The sequence below is a fragment of the Babylonia areolata genome, chromosome 8 (assembly GCF_041734735.1).
Source record: "Babylonia areolata isolate BAREFJ2019XMU chromosome 8, ASM4173473v1, whole genome shotgun sequence".
In the NCBI taxonomy this organism is placed as follows: domain Eukaryota; kingdom Metazoa; phylum Mollusca; class Gastropoda; order Neogastropoda; family Buccinidae; genus Babylonia; species Babylonia areolata.
Genome location: NC_134883.1, coordinates 47,502,313 through 47,520,772, shown reverse-complemented (window position 1 = coordinate 47,520,772; position 18,460 = coordinate 47,502,313). Strand labels below are relative to the sequence as shown.

At 44.6% G+C, this 18,460-nt stretch overlaps 1 protein-coding gene across 2 annotated transcripts in view; it reads left to right on the top strand.

The window, feature by feature from the left end:
• The window catches only part of LOC143284887 (uncharacterized), a 27,614-nt gene extending 9,154 nt beyond the window's left edge, over nt 1-18,460 (top strand). For both annotated transcript variants that reach the window (XM_076592006.1, XM_076592005.1), the window contains exons 5-16: nt 1,399-1,648; nt 3,012-3,117; nt 4,034-4,130; nt 5,861-5,956; nt 7,262-7,400; nt 8,383-8,619; nt 9,483-9,621; nt 11,200-11,308; nt 12,542-12,614; nt 13,544-13,699; nt 14,234-14,373; nt 15,620-18,460. In XM_076592006.1, coding sequence (XP_076448121.1) covers nt 1,399-1,648; nt 3,012-3,117; nt 4,034-4,130; nt 5,861-5,956; nt 7,262-7,400; nt 8,383-8,619; nt 9,483-9,621; nt 11,200-11,308; nt 12,542-12,614; nt 13,544-13,699; nt 14,234-14,373; nt 15,620-15,848 — 1,771 coding nt within the window. In that variant the 3' untranslated portion in view covers nt 15,849-18,460. The remainder of the gene's footprint in view (nt 1-1,398; nt 1,649-3,011; nt 3,118-4,033; nt 4,131-5,860; nt 5,957-7,261; nt 7,401-8,382; nt 8,620-9,482; nt 9,622-11,199; nt 11,309-12,541; nt 12,615-13,543; nt 13,700-14,233; nt 14,374-15,619) is intronic.

Below are 18,460 nucleotides of genomic sequence, written 5' to 3'. Positions count from 1 at the left end.
ACATATCAGAATAGCAATTAATCCACACACACAAAAACTGAGCACGAACATATTATTGACCATACCAAGTACGTTGTGTAAGCCCTGGATTTAAAGAAGAAGCATTTCTCTCAAATAATGAACTAATCAGATGTATATTTCTTTGCTTTTATCTCCCCCCCCTGTCTTCATGAAACCTTGTCAGGTTTTTTTCTCTCTCGCCATTTTCTATGTATTGGTTTAAAAGGCAATGCTATCAATTAACACTTTTCTGTCTGATTCAAGTCCCAAATTGAATAACCTCAAAGTCCCCCTCGAAGCATGGATGACTGCAAAATCGTGTAACAAATGACACGCCAAAGTCGTGAACATATGCAAATAAAATGGCAAGAGCATTTTGAATTAATGACACCATCTCATGACCTTCTTTAATATGAATCCTAGACTCGGTCTTGCCATCCGGTAACGCTGCTGTGAAACAGAGATCGACAGAGATCAACAGAAAACTGCACTTGTGACTGCTGCTATCTTCAGTTGATTTGAAGACTCTACGAGTCGAAGAACTCAAAGACGGGCGCAATAGCCGAGTGGTTAAAGCGTTGGACTGTCAATCTGAGGGTCCCGGGTTCGAATCACGGTGACGGCGCCTGGTGGGTAAAGGGTGGAGATTTTTCCGATCTCCCAGGTCAACATATGTGCAGACCTGCTAGTGCCTGAACCTCCTTCGTGTGTATATGCAAGCAGAAGATCAAATACGCACGTTAAAGATCCTGTAATCCATGTCAGCGTTCGGTGGGTTATGGAAACAAGAACATACCCAGCATGCACACTCCCGAAAACGGAGTATGGCTGCCTACATGGCGGGGTAAAAAACGGTCATACACGTAAAAGCCCACTCGTGTGCATACGAGTGAACGCAGAAGAAGAAGAAGAAGAACTCAACTTCTCCTCTCCCAAGTGGATTCATAATCATTTTTCCTCTTGTTTTTTTGTATCCTGTTTTGAAAGAACCCAGGCAGTCAACCCCCCCCCCCTTTTTTTTTTTATACCCTATGCAAATAAAAGTTTTGAAAAAAATTGTCAAACAAAATAAATCAGTTGTACATGCCTGCCTACAATAAATTAAACTGCCGAAACTGAAAACAGTTTTTGAGCAAACATCGTAATGGGGTCGAAGGCTTTTTTTTTAAATACTTAGATTTTTTTTCCCCGTAATTCGGCATACTTTGAGCATTCCACGTCGGTGTCTACTCTAAATATGACACACCCACATACGAATAACAACCGGAGACATGTAAATTTGCGGTGAATATCTTATCACCTTGAACTCAGTAACGATGGCGAATAGTAAATCTCTCTGCTCATGCACACATATACATAGGGAGGTATAATTGTTTTGAAAAAAAAATGTTCACGCAGTTTTGGCCCGGGGACGAAACTGAAGGGGGGCCTGGAGGGCGGTCCCCTGGTGCTGTTTGACGGCGGGGGGGACGTGGTGGTGGTGTCCTCTGCCTCACACTTCATGGCGGCCTCCCATTGGCTGCAGCCCCGGGTCAAGGGCCACAGCGCCGGTCAGCTGGTCTATGGCATCATGGGCGGCGTGGATCACGTGCCAGCAGGAACTTCTGTGCAGTTCGTGCTGTCCTACAGCTCCCAGGGCGTCAACACGGTGTGTAGCCAGTACACAGATAGATAGATAAGATAGACAGATATATATATGAATAAACCACTGTGGATTTCACCCTGTCCTATAGCTCCCAGGTCGTCAACAAGGTATGCAGTGCAGCCAGTGTAGAGACAAATAGATAAGACAGACAGATAGACTCCTGGTATGTATACATTGTATAATGCTGTATTTCATGCATGTTACTTTTTCTTCAGTCTTTCTCCAAATGTATTTCTCGTGTATTTCTTGACCAAACAGTTGGTATGGATCGTGAGTACGATACCAAGTACTATTCATGTTTGTAATTTAGTTACATGAATTATGTAAAAGTTTCATGTGCCCCCACGGTGTTTCCTGAATAAACATGTCTTGATAGATAGATAGATGGATAGAAATGCACCACAGTGGATCTCATCGTCACCCACAGCTCTCAGAGAAAGATATATATTGAGAGATAGATAGAAATGCACACACACACACACACACACACACACACACACACACACACAGAGGGAGAGAGAGAGAGAGTAACGAGAGGGTAGCAATGCTTGCTTGCCTGCAGGGCAGTGATAAGTGGGGATCTCTCTCTCTCTCTCTCCCTCTCTCTCTCCACCCCCCTCTTCCCCCTCCCCCCCTCTTTCTCTCCCCCCCTCCCCGCTCTCTCTCCCCCCCTCCCTCCCCCCCTCTCTCTCCATCTCCCTCCACCTCTCTCTCTGCCCCCCTCCCCCCCTCTCTCTCTCTCCATCTCCCTCCACCTCTCTCTGCCCCCCCCGTTCCTCCCCCCTCTCTCTCTCCATCTCCCTCCACCTCTCTCTGCCCCCCTCCCTCCCCCCTCTCTCTCTCCCTCCCCACTCTCTCTCCCCCTTCCCCCTCTCTCTCCCCCTCTCCCTCTCTCTCTCCATCCCCCCTCCCCCCTCTCTCCCCCCTGTCTCCCTCTCTCTCTCCCTCCCCCATCTCTCTCTCCCTCTGTGTGTGTGTGTATGTGTGTGTGTGTCTCCCCTTGTCTCAGAGTAGAAAGGGGAGTAGTGTTTCGTGCCTGCTGTGCCTGCAGGCCATGGAGAAGTGGGGGTCTCTCTTTCTCTCTCTCCCTCCCTCCTCCCCCTCTCTCTCTCCCCCTCACCCCCGCCCCCCTCCCTCTCTGTCTCTCTTCCCTCTCTTTCTCAGAGTAGAGAGAGAGAGAGTAGTGTTTCGTGCCTGCTGTGCCTGCAGGCCATGGAGAAGTGGGGGTCTCTCTTTCTCTCTCTCCCTCCCTCCTCCCCCTCTCTCTCTCTCCCCCTCACCCCACCCCCCTCTCTCTCCACCCCCTCTCTCAGAGTAGAGAGAGAGAGAGAGAGAGAGTAGTGTTTCGTGCCTGCTGTGCCTGCAGGCCATGGAGAAGTGGGGGTCTCACCTGCAGTACGTGTACGGGAGGAGGGATGACTACGTGAGAAACGACATGACCATCAACTACCTGGGCTACTACACCGACAATGGTTAGCCCCCGCCTCCCACCCCTCACACCCCGCCCTCACACACGCACGCGCACACACACACACACATACACACATACACGCACGCACGCACGCACGCACGATCACACGCAAAAACACACAAACATGCATACACACACTGGCATACACATGCATGCGCGCATACCACGCACGCACACGCACGCACACACACAAGGCCACACGTAGGTATACTCACCTATATCAATTATAACTAAACATTCACTGGCAAAAGGTAAGAAATGTATGTAATGGAAATTGACAGACTGATTGATTGATTGGTTTGTTGGCTGGTTGAATTGACTGATTGATTGGTTGATTGGTTAGGTGGTTGGTTGAATTTTCTATGATGAGGAAAGTGGAATTAGCAAAGATGTTATGTTGTTTTTTTTTTTTTACATCTTGCCCTTTAGACAGACTAAAAACAAGAAGGAAATTAATATAATAACAAGAAAAGATGAATATGGGAGAGAGAGAGAGAGAGAGAGAGAGAGAGATAGATAAAGATAAATAAAACCTGTATTTCTCAAGGATGAAGATTCCAGGCATTGCCATGCCTTCCAGTCTGTCTTTGTGACAACAATATAACAACGATAACGATAAGACACAACCACTACTGCTACTACTACTACTACTACAACTACGACTAATGATAATAATCATCATCATTGTAAAAAGTAAGGGAGACAGACAGACGTACAGACAGACTAACCGATGCACCGCACACGGAGAAAGCAATGAAAAGCATCATCATCATCATCATCATTGTAAAAAGTAAGGGAGAGAGACAGACAGACAGACAGACGTACAGACAGACGTACAGACAGACTAACCGATGCACCGCGCGACACACGGAGAAAGCAATGAAACGTCGGGAATAAAGGAAGAGTCGTGTGTCCAGGTGCATATTACTACTACGAGACGGAGCGCCACAAGAACTACCAGGCCACCATACTGGACGTGGTCAGCAATGCCAACAAGCTGCACGTTCCCTACAGGTCCTGTTTGCCTTGTCCGGCCCCTTTCATCTACACCTCAGTTGACCGTCCTTAACGGCCTCTCATCTCTTGTGTGTGTGTGTGTGTGTGTGTGTGTGTGTGTGTGTGAATTTATTTTCATTTTATTTTGTTGTTGTTGTTGCTGTTGTCGTTGTTGTTGTTGCATGCAAGTCCATGGAGTACATTTTTTTGTGCTACACGTGTTGATTTCTTACTTTCTTTACTGGCTGGGGAAAAAAAGGGAGTGGGACACACACACACACACACACACACACACACACACACACACACTACCCCCACCCCCCACCCCTCCCCACAAAATTATATTTCTGTCTGCTTACTTATAAATAGACACGCGCCCTATTCCGATCAAATCATATTTCAGTGTGTTCTTTTTCTTTTTCTTCTTCTTTTTTTCTTTTTTCTTCTTCTTTTAGTTTTATAAAACTGAAAAAAAAAAAGGTTTAGCACCCGACTTTTCGCTTCACTTGGTTTCACCTTGGTTTCAAAGCCTGGAAAGAAATTTGCACTCCGAGGGAGGGAAACGCTTGTAACTCAATTCCACACAGCCAGGGTTAACTCCAGTTCCACAACACCTTCCACAACCTATCTCAGATCAACGGGAGCTCCGGTTACGTGTGTTTTGAGGCGAAGAAAAAAAAAAAAAACCACGGGGGAAAAAAACCGACAGACACATCAGGGGGAATAACCCACAGTGCTACCACAGCTCTCCTCTTGTGTCCCGGTAATAGCGGGCTGATACATATAATCTAGCATAGCAGTGCGCTATACTTAGACAGAGCGAGACACACATGACGGACCTATTTTTTCTGCGGGACTCAAACTGTGTAAACACAAAGGGATGTTTTACACCCCAGTGACAAAGGACAAGGACGTTTCTAGCCTTCACTGATCCGCACTTTTCGTCTGGGAAAGCGAAAGGGAAAAGCTTTTTTTGTTTTATTTGTTTTTATTTTTGTTTGTTTTATCGGTTTGTGGTGGTTTAATGGTGTGTGTGTGTGTGTGTGCGTGTGTGTGTGTGTGTGTGTGTGCACGCTCGTGGTCGTGTGTAACGATAAGGTGCATGTGTTGGGTTTGAGAAAGGTTAGTTTGGAAGAGTGTTCAATGTATGGATGGTCTATCCAAACCCATGCAAAGTTTGTTTACTTCTTTTTTTACGTACTGTATATGTTCACGAGGCCCAACACTCGGCTTATATCACAGATTGACATAAGTTTACATTTGGGCCACCAGCAAAGTGAGAGCTGTATTATCAATGGTTTCTCCAGTCAATGGGAAACCATTTACAGCTTAGTCTTTTGTGAAGGACTATGACTCTCAAACTAGGAGGCAAAATTGCACTGGCTCTTAGTGCTGCAGCCTTGTGGGCTAGTTGGCCTTTGGGAACCATCCCAACGCCGACTGTCTTAAAACCCTCTTGGCCGAGAGAGTGGGGATGTACTTGGGCAAGACACTCTCCACTATAATCAAATTCTAGCCCAAATAGTCGGAACAGCAGCTGCCTCCTCTGCTGTTCTGATGGTCATAGTCGGACACGACTGACTATCATATACATACATGCATACACACACACACAGACCACACACACACACACACACACACACACACACACACACACACACACACACACATATATATATATATATATATGTGTGTGTGTGTGTGTGTGTGTGTGTTCACGAGTCATGTTTTTTTCTAATTGAAAACAGATACCTGGAGTACGACTCGTGGTGGTATTACAAAGGAGTGGACAATGGAGTGAAGACATGGGAAGCAATGCCTGACATATTTCCCAAAGGGATGTCGTGAGTATTGTTTCGTTGACATCATGTTTTACTGAATTTGTCATACAGCAGTGCCAGAGCAGTTTGGTTCCATTGCAAATACTTCAACAAAACAAAGCTGGCAGTGGAAAACTGATGCCATTAGGCAATGTCTGTGTCAAAACCGACCCCATTAGGCTTGTGAGCAATCAGTGTCTGTGTTATTGTGTGTCTTTATCTCCCTCTCCTCCTCCTCCTCCTTCTTCTTCTTCATTTCCCCCCCTCTCCCTTCTTCTTATTTTCTTTATTGACAGATCTGTCTTGTCTTGAGAACGAAGTCTTTGAGAAAAAAGTATACCATTTTTTGGTGTGTTTTCTTCAGCTGTTCTAGCTGATGACTTAGCTTACTGTTTGCTAGGGTGAGGATTCTTTAAAAAAAAAAAATTAATTAAAAAAAAGCAGCTAAGAATATCAAGCTACCGCTTCTGCTGCTGCTGTTGTTGCTGCTGCTATGACGATGATGCCGACGAGTGTTGCTATGGATACTGTTGCTGCTATTGTTGCTGTAATTACTACTGTTTCTGCTAATACATGTAGCTGCTGCTGCTGGTGCGAGATGATGAAGATGATGATGATGATGATGGAAGTCTGATGATGACGATGGATATCCTGGGTAAGGAGGCACCATGGCAAAGCCGGTCAGACGTTGGACTTGAGGTCCAGTGTTCACCAGTGATCAGGGTTCGAGGCCCCGTTTCGGCATGGAGCTGTGTCCCTGAGAAAGGCACTCTACTCCGATTTTGTCCACTTCATCCAGGCGGGAACGGATACCTGGCACAGGTTGGGGAAGGAGGATTGGGCCCCTCCCACCCCCCTCCCACCCTGTGCCCAGCCCTGGACACAGTGGATAGGAATTCACTGCCTTCCTGTGCCCAGCCCTGGACACAGTGGACAGGAATTCACTGCCTTCCTATGCCCAGCCCTGGACACAGTGGATATGAAGTCACTGCCTTCCTTTGCCCAGCCCTTGACACAGTGGACAGGAGTTTACTGCCTTATTATGCCCAGCCCTGGACACAGTGGATATGAAGTCACTGCCTTCCTGTGCCCAGCCCTGGACACAGTGGACAGGAATTCACTGCCTTCCTGTGCCCAGCCCTGGACACAGTGGATAGGAATTCACTGCCTTCCTGTGCCCAGCCCTGGACACAGTGGATATGAAATCACTGCCTTCCTGTGCCCAGCCCTGGACACAGTGGACAGGAATTCACTGCCCCGATGGCCGTACAAAAGCTGTGGGACCTTGAACCTGGTTGACCTTTAACACGTTGACCCATGACCCCACAGGTACGTGTACCAGCAGACTGGGCTGAGGGCGGTGGGCCACAACCGTTACTGGAGCAACGACACCACCTATGCCACTCAGAACGGGGGGCGCTACAACTTCATCCTGGAACACACCGGGAAAGCCGTGCCTGACGATCAGGTCATCAGACTGTGTGTGTGGAGGGGAGGAGGGGAGGGGGGCAGGGTGAAGGTAGGGGTGGGGGGGGGGGAGGTGAGGGAGGGTTTGGGGGGGAAAGGGAGGTATGGCGGGGTAGGGGTTGGGAGTTGTATATGTGGGGGTGGTGGTGGGGGTGTGCATGTGTGTGTTCGATAGGGGAGATGGGTGTGTATGTGTGTGTGTGTGTGTGTGCGCGCTCGCGCGCGCGCGCGCGTGTGTGTGTGTAGGGGGGGGGGGTGCGTGTACGTGTGTGTGTTGGGTGTGTGTGTGTGTGTGTGTTGGGGGTTGTTTGTGTGTCTGTGTGTGAGTATGTGGTGGGGGATGTTGTTTGTGTAAGTGTGTGTATGGGGGGGATGTTGTGTGTGTATGTGTGTGTGTGTGTGCGCGCGCGTGTGTGTGGAGGGGATTGTGTGTGTGTGTGTGTGTGTGTGTGTGTGATAAATCAAGTCGCTGTATTGTGTTACTTGCTTGTGTGATTTTAGCTTTATATGTGGTTGTTTTTTGTTGTTGTTGTTAATTGTTGTTGTTGTCCAGTATCATATTGTGAGTACGTTGAAATCGGCTGTGTGTCAGTGTGTCTGTGAGTGTGTCGGTGTGGATGAATAAAGATGTGATTTACTGTGTTGCATTGCATTGTATAGTATTGCATTGTATTGTATTGCATTACGTTGTCATGTGTTGCGCTTTGTTGCGTTGCGTTGCGTTGTGTTGCGGTATGTTGTACTGTACTGTACTGTACTGTACTGTCGTGCATTGCATTGCATTGCAGTGTGTTGCGTTGCGTTGCGGTGTGTTGTACTGTACTGTACTGTACTGTACTGTACTGTACTGTACCGCCGTGTATTGCATTGCAATGCAGTGCGTTGCGTTGTGTTGCGGTGTGTTGTACTGTACTGTCTTGCATTGCAGTGCAGTGCGTCGCGTCGTATTGCGTTGTATTTGATTGCACTGCATTGCTTTGCAGAAGTTCTGGATAGATCTGCTGACCAACGCCTCCCACTGGGGGCTGTACACTTACGAGCAGGACTGGCTGGACGTGGAGTTCGAAGGAGTGCACGCGCTGCACTCTGACCTGACCTTGGGGGCAAAGTGGCTCCGCCAGATGGCGCAGGGGGCGGTGGTGAACAACATGACGATCCAATACTGCATGTCCCCGGCACGTGACATCCTGCAGACACTGGAGAACTCCGTCGTCACCCAGGTCAGCAAGGGTGGGCTTTGGAGGGGGTGCGTTTTGATGGAGTCATCACCGCAGCGTTCTCTTTGGCTCAGGGTCTAAAAACTGTCCCAAGTCTGGGAAATCAGCGGTAGACTTCAGAAACTAACCTATTTGCTCAGGGTGTAAGAATAATTGTCCTAAGTCGAGGGAATTAGCTGTAGACTCGGGAACATTCTCAACGGCGAAGCAAACTTCTTTTTTTGCTCAGGATTTCAGAATTGTCTTTCGTCAATGGATATTATTATAATTATTTATTTATGTAAGCTTATAGTTGACTTCATCAAGTTTTTGCGCCTTATACATATAATTAGTAGTGGTAGTAGTGGGTTTTTTTTAATGTATTTATCTATTATTTATTCACATCTTTTTCTTTCTTTTTTTTTCTTTTCTCAAGGCCTGACTAAGCGCGTTGGGTTACGCTGCTGGTCAGGCATCTGCTTGCAGATGTGGTGTAGCGTATATGGATTTGTCCGAACGCAGTGACGCCCCCTTGAGCTACTGAAACTGAAACTGAAACTATGGAACATTTTTAACGCCAAGTAAACTTAGTGCTACTGATGCCATTCCCTGCGAGGAAGTTTTTACGCACTATGCTTGTAGTCTCTCCACACCCTCCTCGTCGTTTTTCTCTTATTCTGCTCTGTGTGTGTGTGTGTGTGTGTGTGTGTGTGTGTGTGTGTGTGTGTGTGTCTGTGTGTGTGTGTGTCTGTGTGTGTGTCTGTGTGTGTCTGTGTCTGTGTGCGTGCGCACGCGTGCGTTTGCGTGTATATGTGTGTGTGTGAGTGAGCGAGAGAGCGCGTGCACGCGAGCCCGCAGTGTCTTTGACTGACCTTGACCCCTGGCAGGCACGAGTGAGTCATGACTACCAGCCGGGCAACGTGCAGTGGAAGATCGGGGTGTCCTCCCTGCTGGCTCACGTCCTGGGCCTGGCTCCCTTCAAGGACAACTTCTGGTCCTCCACCCACCAGCCAGGCAACAGATACAGTCAGTGGATCGTCATCAGTGTTACTCTTTGTCTTGCTCTCCACTGGCTCCCTGTCTCACACCGAATAAAGTACAAGATCAGCACTCTGTGTTATAGATGTATTCACAAAACTTCCCCTTCTTATCTCTGCGGCTGCCTTCACCTCTACACTCCATCTCGCTCACTACGATCTGCTTCGGATCCACTCTGTTTACGCATACCCAGATTCAAACACTCGATCGACTGTTGGCCGCCGTTCTTTCTCTGTCTCTAGACCTTGCAATTGGAATGAACTTCCTCTTTCGCTTCGTCATGTCTCCACACTCAGCTCTTTCAAGTCTGGCCTCAAAACTCACCTCTTCTTAAAATAGCCTCCCTTCCCTGCCTCTTCCTTGTCTTTAGTTTCTACAGTTTTTAGAGTTATGCATGCGTGTGAATGACTGGTGCGAAAACGCTTTGATTTGTCTCTGCACAAGATTCAGTGCAATATAAATACCATTATTATTATTATTATTATTATTATTATTGCTGCTGCCCCGCCCCCTTTGTTTTCACAGCATCAGAAGAAAAATGTTTATCCGGGTAGTATAGAACTCGCCTAATTTCCACGTGGACCTCCGCTGACCAGCTAGGTATAACAGATACAGTCAGCTGATGAGTCGAACTCTGTGTGGACCAGCTAGGTATAACAGACTACTGTCAGTGGCTGATGAGTTGTTTTTTGGTGCCCCTTTTTGTTTTGACAGCAGCAGGAGAAAATGTTTATCTAGGTAGTAGAGAACTCGTCGAAACCCCATTAAATTCAGTTTGCTATGGTAAAACAACAGCAACAATAGAATGGAACAGAGTTAGAACAGAATACGAATAAGAATAGGATAGGATAGAATGGAATGGAAAAGAATGGAATGGAAAAGAATGGAATGGAATGGAAAAGAATATAATGAATGGAATGGAAAAGAATGGAATGAAATTGAATGGAAAAGAATGGAATGGAAAAGAATGGAATGGAATGGAAAAGAATATAATGAATGGAATGAAATGGAAAAGAATGGAATGGAATGGAAAAGAATGGAATGACATGGAATGGAAAAGAATGGAATGGAAAAGAATATAATGAATGGAATGGAAAAGAATGGAATGAAATGGAATGGAAAAGAATGGAATGAAATGGAATGGAAAAGAATGGAATGGAATGGAAAAGAATGGAATGGAATGGAAAAGAATGGAATGGAAAAGAATGGAATGGAATGGAAAAGAATGGAATGAAATGGAATGGAAAAGAATGGAATGGAAAAGAATGGAAAAGAATGGAATGGAAAAGAATATAATGAAATGGAATGGAAAAGAAGATAAGGAATGGAATGGAAAAGAATATAATGAATGGAATGGAAAAAAATCGAATAAAATAATAAGTTTATCTATTCAACGCCTTATCAAATAATTTTGCTCTAAGCGCTTTACGATTATAATAGGTCCAGTTAACAACAACAACCAGAAAACAAAACAAAACAAAAACAAACAAAAAACAGCAACAAACAAACAAACAAACAACAACCCACAAACAGCATGTATATATAATCCATCACCATGTGTGGCAGAGGGCAAAGAACCGAACCCAGAACTCCAGCTGACGGCAGCGGTGCTGAGCGCGGGTCCCGTGGCCCCCAGTGACGGCATTGGGTTCACTAACGTCACTCTGTTGATGAGGTCAGTCCTCACGTGACGTCACAAACACACGCTACTTTTCTTCACAACTATCTGCCATGAGACGGCTGAGCTGCTTTCCATGGGGTGGGGGGGGGGGGGGGGGGGGGGGGGGGTTGAGTTCAGAAGAGGCGGCATACTTCTGTATGAACTGTCCACATCTGATTATCTACAACCTACACGTGTTTAGAAACTGAAAGACAAGGCAGAAAATGTATTTCTTATGCTCTGTGGGGACAACATGATTGTGGATGCTGAGATATCACGTCTCTCTCTCTCTCTCTCTCTCTCTCTCTCTCTCTCTGTCGTGTGTATTTGTATTGTTTGTATTTTGTATTTCTTTTATCACAACAGATTTCTCTATGTGAAATTCGGGCTGCTCTCCCCAGGGAGAGCGCGTCGCTATACTACAGCGCCACCCATTTTTGGGTTGTTGTTTTTTTTCCTGCGTGTAGTTTTATTTGTTTTTCCTATCGAAGTGTGTGTGTGTGTGTGTGTGTGTGTGTGTGTGAGCAATGCATAGGTCTACGTCTTCATGAATAAACCTCGCGTGTTTATTAACAAATCTTGCTTGTTGATTAACGAGTACACATCGGAAAAAAGATACATGTTTGTCAGTAAACAAAAAAGTATTTATCAGTCTGTTTATAGGATATATTTTCCTTTCATTAATCTGTTATTGATAAACCACACGTTTTTGACTCACTTGTGTAAACAAAGTGAGTCTATGTTTTAACCCGGTGTTCGGTTTTCTGTGTGTGTGTGTGTGTGTGTGTGTGTCTGTGTGTCTGTGTGTCCGTGGTAAACTTTAACATTGACATTTTCTCTGCAAATACTTTGTCAGATGACACCAAATTAGGCATAAAAATAGGAAAAATTCAGTTCTTTCCAGTCATCTTGTTTAAAACAATATTGCACCTCTGGGATGGGCACAAAAAAAAAATAATAATAAAAGAAGCCTAATTATATGCAAACTGCATTTACTGTTATATTTATATTTTTGTATTCTCTAAACTTGGCACTTTGACCTGTTATTCTGACACTACAACAAGAGGAGTCATTATTATCATTTTTTGTTCAAACAGGAACTTCTTTTGCTAAGCATGGATTTTTTTAATTTATTTTGCAAACGTTTTTGGTGCAGATAGTAAAAAAGGGAAATTACTCTGTAATTAATGCTAGGGGACTTAATTTATCACAAGTGAGTCTTGAAGGCCTTGCCTCTCTTGTTCCTAGATGTTGCAATGCTGAAGGATTGATTCTGAAACCTTCCAAACCAGCAACAATGATCGATGACCAAATTTACAAGGTATGTTCATTTATTTGTATATTTGCTTGCTAATTTATCGGGTTTTGGGTTGTTTTTTTTTCTCAAGGCCTGACTAAGCGCGTTGGGTTACGCTGCTGGTCAGGCATCTGCTTGGCAAATGTGGTGTACCGTATATGGATTTGTCCGAACGCAGTGACGCCTCCTTGAGCTACTGAAACTGAAACTGGGTTTTTTTTAGTTTTTTTTTTAATGTTATTCTTCTCTCTTGAGAATGAAAATATCGATAACCATAGCCATGATCATTGACCTTGTTGTTCCTATAATCATCAGAGTGTCTCGTCTTGTCTTGTTTTGTCTTATTATCTTAATGTTATCATGTATTATCTTCTCTTGTCATCCCTCCTATTACATGATCTTCTCTCCTCTGATAACAGTGATAATAATGATAATATATTGTACTTATATGGCGCAAATTCCCCATAGATGGACTCCAAACGCCTCACATGAAACACTACATGATTATATGCCAGTGCGTTTTACCATACAAACAGCACATGAAGACAGAGAAGAAAACAAAATCTGTATCCAACACTGCAGTACTACAAATATAGTGCAGATGTATGAATAATCACAGGAAAAAGGCACAACACACACACACACACACACACACACACACACACACACACACACACACGTACACACACACACACACACACACACACACACACACACACACACACACGTACACACACACATACACACACACACACACACACACACACACACACACACACACACACGTACACTCACACACACACACACACACACACACACACTCACACACACACACACACACACACACACACACACACACACACACACACACACACACGCATCTCATCTTCTGCTCCTTTCTCTGACCTGACCTCCCCTGCCTTGGGTCCCCCCCTGACGGATGCTGTCCACAGAGGGCCCTGGGGACGCGGGGTGTGGGGGGTCCGGGAAGTGTGGGGGAGGTGTGGGCCACCTACAGCGTCATCAGCAGCCACGTGTTCGGCATCGTGCTGGTGGCCGACCTCCAGGGTCCCTACACCATCACGCCCTCCATGGTGGGGCTCGGCAAGGTCAGTGTGTCTCTCTCCAATCTCCTGCTGGTGGTGGTGGTGGTGGTGGTGGTCTGGGTGCTTGTCTTTCGTGCCCTGTGGCCCCGGAGAGGGTGTTGATGTACGTGTACACACGTATACATAGAGAGAGAGGGAGAGAGAGAGTGGGGGTTCGGGGTGGGGGGCGTGGGGGGATAGATGTATATATACACACATGTAGGTACACAGGCACACACAGACACACACACACAGAGAAATACACATGCACACACGCACGCGCGCGCTCGCACTGACACACACACACACACACACACACACACACACACACACACACACACACACAATCACACACACACATTGAGTCAGTACAGATCATTTCCTCGTTTTGTTTTTATCAATAAAGCTGCATCGGAAAATAAAATGTTCAAAAAACAAACAACCAAAGAAAGTAACAAACAAACAACCAAACAAAGTAACGAACACAGTAAAAAAAACAACAACAAACAAACAAAGAAGCAAACAAAGTAACCACCCAACAACGCTGTGTTCTCTCAGGAGCCATCCGTGCTGTATGTGTACGAGTCCCACGAGCCGGACAGACTGACAGTGTTCAGCGAGCAGCTCCCCCTGGTGGTGTCTGGCTGTCTGGCTGTCCGTCCCTGTGTCTACCACACTGCCCCTGTCCTCAGACAGCAGTGAGTACCCCCCCACCCCCCCCACCCCCACCTCCTCCCCACCCCTAAACTCCCACCGTTCTTGTGCACGTAAAAGGACCCATGACTGCGCCATGTCACATGGAATTTAGCTGCCTTGTGGAAGGTGGCAAAGCCAGCTCGGTGCAACCTGGCAAGTCTCTTGGTTTCGTAGAGCAAAACACCAAAACATATTCTTCAGTCCTGTTGTCAGTCCCCTCCTGAAGGGGCTCAGAGACACTGTGTGGCCGACACCAACCCTGCTGCACACCAAGCTCCATGGCTCCAGACAGGACTCGGAGAGGACGACGTCACTGTGAAGAGGTGAAGAAGAAGAAGAAGCATGCACCTGGCGCATGTAAAAGAACCCACGACAGCAAAAAGGTTGTCGATGTCCAAATTCTGTAGAATTATATACATTGATAGCAAAAACAAGTGCATGTGCAAACAGAAAAAAAAAAAGAAAAGAAAAAAAAAGGTGGCGTCGCACTTTAGGCAAGGCGCTCTTTCCCCGGGAGAGACAAGCCCGAATTTCATCACACAAAAATTCAGTTGTGACTAAAAGTAATTACAATACAATACAATACAATACAATACAATACAATACAATACAATACAATGTGTGGATAAAGGGAGACAATCGGTGTATGCACAAACATTAGTAGGCAGGTGCCAGACTTTTCCACGTTCTGAAATTGGACTTGTGCTCAAATGCTGTTGCTCTTTCCTCCCAGTTATAAACATTGATTTGGGATTTTTTTTTCCTTCTATATTATTGCTTTATGTCTGTTTTCTGGTTTTGGGAGGAAGTTTAGTTTTTGGTTGGAGGGCAGGATATAAGATGAGAGAGGATTTCTTTTTTTAAAGGCATCAATGTATTTCAGAAAAAACAAAAAAACCAGCAACATATATTTGGACATTCTAAACATATGTCTCTTTCGACAATGAAAAAGAAGAAGAAGAAGAAAACACCAACACGTCTCGTAGCAGGTCCAAACTTTCGGTTTATTTAAATGAAATGACAAAAACCAAAGGGACTGGATAGCTATATCTGAAATCACATTTTGATGTTAAGAGGAAAACTACGATACTTGGGATTTTTTTATGTCAACACACACACACATACAGGCGCGCGCGCCGCAAAATATGTCCGCGTAGTTTACTTTATTTTATCTGTATATTTGTACATTCACATAATTATGTTATGCATACATAATGCGGAACAATGTCTTCTGCTCTCTTCTCACAGACCTTCCGTGATCTTACTGGGAGAGTTGGGCAAGATCGTTCCCATCTCCCCTCAGCGCATCACCCGCATTGACGTCACAGACAGCAACGTCATCATGCACGTGCAAGGCGCGTCCCTCGAGCACGTGCAGTTGACCTTCTTTGTGGACTCCATCTACGTCACTATCACCTGCGTCATTCCGCGAAACCGAAATGCCACTGTTGATCTGAATGCACGGAGTTGTACATAACCGTTGTGTCAGTTCGTGGGTCAAAATCAAGAGGGTGCTTCCAACTTGGGGAATATTGTTCTTGATAAGTTAATCGCTTTTCTTGGAGTTCGTTGGAATTTTTTCCTCTCAACTCAGTGGTTATTCCTAGCATGATTTAATGTTGTGAGATGTGGAGATACGGAGATATGATGATTAAAAAAACAAACCTAAAGATAATTCTTTTATTTTTAGATACCGATTCAGTCAGAGAAAACAAACAAACGAACTTTGCTCATTCAGTTTATGGAGATTAACACATTTGATTTATGGAAAAACCGGTGTATGTCCAATTTCTGTTTCTATATATCTGGTGTGTGTGTGTGTGTGTGTGATGTTACCATACTCAGTGACTGATCAAAGGTTATCCTCATACCTTAAACAAGGTTTGAATCAAGGTTCTGACGTTCTTACATACAGGAATGACACCTGATGCTGAATTCCATGTTCGAACTGTTGCAGATTGATTGAGATTTTTTTCCCTTTTTTTTTCTTCTCTTAATTCCATGAAAACCGTTGGCCATACTTTTGTTACGGTTTCAGTCTCTGTAATTTATTTTCATTAGATATGATAAGATGCAATGGATTATGATTAATTTCAGTGTGTAAATGGTTTTAAATGTTGAGATTGAATTTCTAACTGAATTTTCTTGCAAGCATGGTTTTTGCAATACGTACAACGAAACAAGATTTGTTTGGAATGCAAATCTTTAATGCACAACACAAGACCGGCACATTTTGCAAAACTGTCTTTTTTTGTCTTACACACACTGACAGACAAAGGCTGCATAAAGAAAACTTCACACTGTCAAAAAGAGTCTCTTTTAATTCTTTTGAATTGGCTTGTAAAGTGAAACGTACCAAGGAATTTGTTGCTGTCGTTGGACGGGCGCCATAGCCGAATGGTTAAAGCGTTGGACTTTCGATCTGAGGGTCCCGGGTTCGAATCACGGTGACGGCGCCTGGTGGGTAAAGGGTGGAGATTTTTCCGATCTCCCAGGTCAACATATGTGCAGACCTGCTAGTGCCTGAACCCCCTTCGTGTGTATACGCAAGCATAAGATCAAATACGCACGTTAAAGATCCTGTAATCCATGTCAGCGTTCGGTGGGTTATGGAAACCAGAACATACCCAGCATGCACACCCCCGAAAGCGGAGTATGGCTGCCTACATGGCGGGGTAAAAACGGTCATACACGTAAAAAGCCCACTCGCGTATATACGAGTGAACGTGGGAGTTGAAGCCCACGAACGCAGAAGAAGAAGAAGAAGTTGCTGTCGTTGTTGTGGTCGTTGTTGTTGCTGTTGTTCATGTTGTTATTGATGTTATTGTTGTTGTTGATGCTTATTGTTGTTGTTTTTTTGTTGTTGTTTTTTTGTTTGTTTGTTTTTTTAATTGAATATATTTCCCTTGAACGCTGGCAATTTGTTTGAGATTAGATCGATTTAACTTGTTGAGATTATGCTTTTTGCTTACTTTTGTTGTGCTAACGAGGCGAAAACATGCTTGAGATTAATTTTCTTGCTGAGTGATATTGTGCCTTCGATTTTTTTTTTCTTTTCTAGCAATCGTTATGCTTGCTTTTATTGATGGCTGCATCAACCTCAGGTTCCGAAACACATGTGCAGATCCGGCCAACAAACACCAGTGGTTTCCTTTATGATGGAATTTTCACAATTTAGGAGTGTACCCCTTCTTTGAGTGAGCACTGCGGAAATGATACTAGCATTCAGATCCCAAGAAACATGTCCCCAAAAGGCTGTCTTCGAGGATTTTAAATCCATGTCTTGACTTCTTTCTGCCTTTTCTCTGTTATTGGGTCAATGGATCAGTTATTTTATTTTATTTTTAAGATTCTTGTTTAATTGAAATATGTTCAGGTCATGAAATGTCTTCTGGTTGACTGATGGGATCAGCATGACGTCAGATTCCAGCATTTTACCTCTGGATCATTGAACTTCTGTTGTTGTTTTTTGTTTGTTTTTGTTTGTTTGTTTTGTTTTTTTCCAGGTTGTCCTCTCCCACCTCCAGATATTGTTTTTTGGTTGCAGAAGGAAATCCAAATTTTGACCTTGATCAAGTTTAGATAGTGTACGTGGACTGAAATAAAGGTGGATGGATTGGTCTTTTAAATGTCGTTTTGGTGGATCAGTTAACATTCTTTTCGGTTCTCTTCAGCTGGTTTTAAGACCTGACAGGTGATCATCCCTGATGCAGCCCTTTGTGGTCGGCTGAGCGATAAACAGTTTGGTTTGATTTGATTTGTCAATCTTGATTGACTGAGGGATTGATTTCCTGCTGGTATTTTTACTGCTATTCAGCTGTTGTAGTAGTCTAGTATTTCAAATGATTGTAATTTGTGTTTAATTCTGCAGTTGTTTTGGGCAGCGATTTATTATGTGCACTGAGATTAATTCGTTGTTTATCTTGACTTTATGTCAGTTAATGATGTGTTCCGGCAAACGGTCACAGATTTGACATGTGTAAAATGAATTGCCATTCTCAGAAATTGTAAACTATGTTTGACGGTGCTTACCTGCATGTGAAAATGTTTGATTATTTTTTGCTTCAAATAAAGGGATGCTGTTAATGA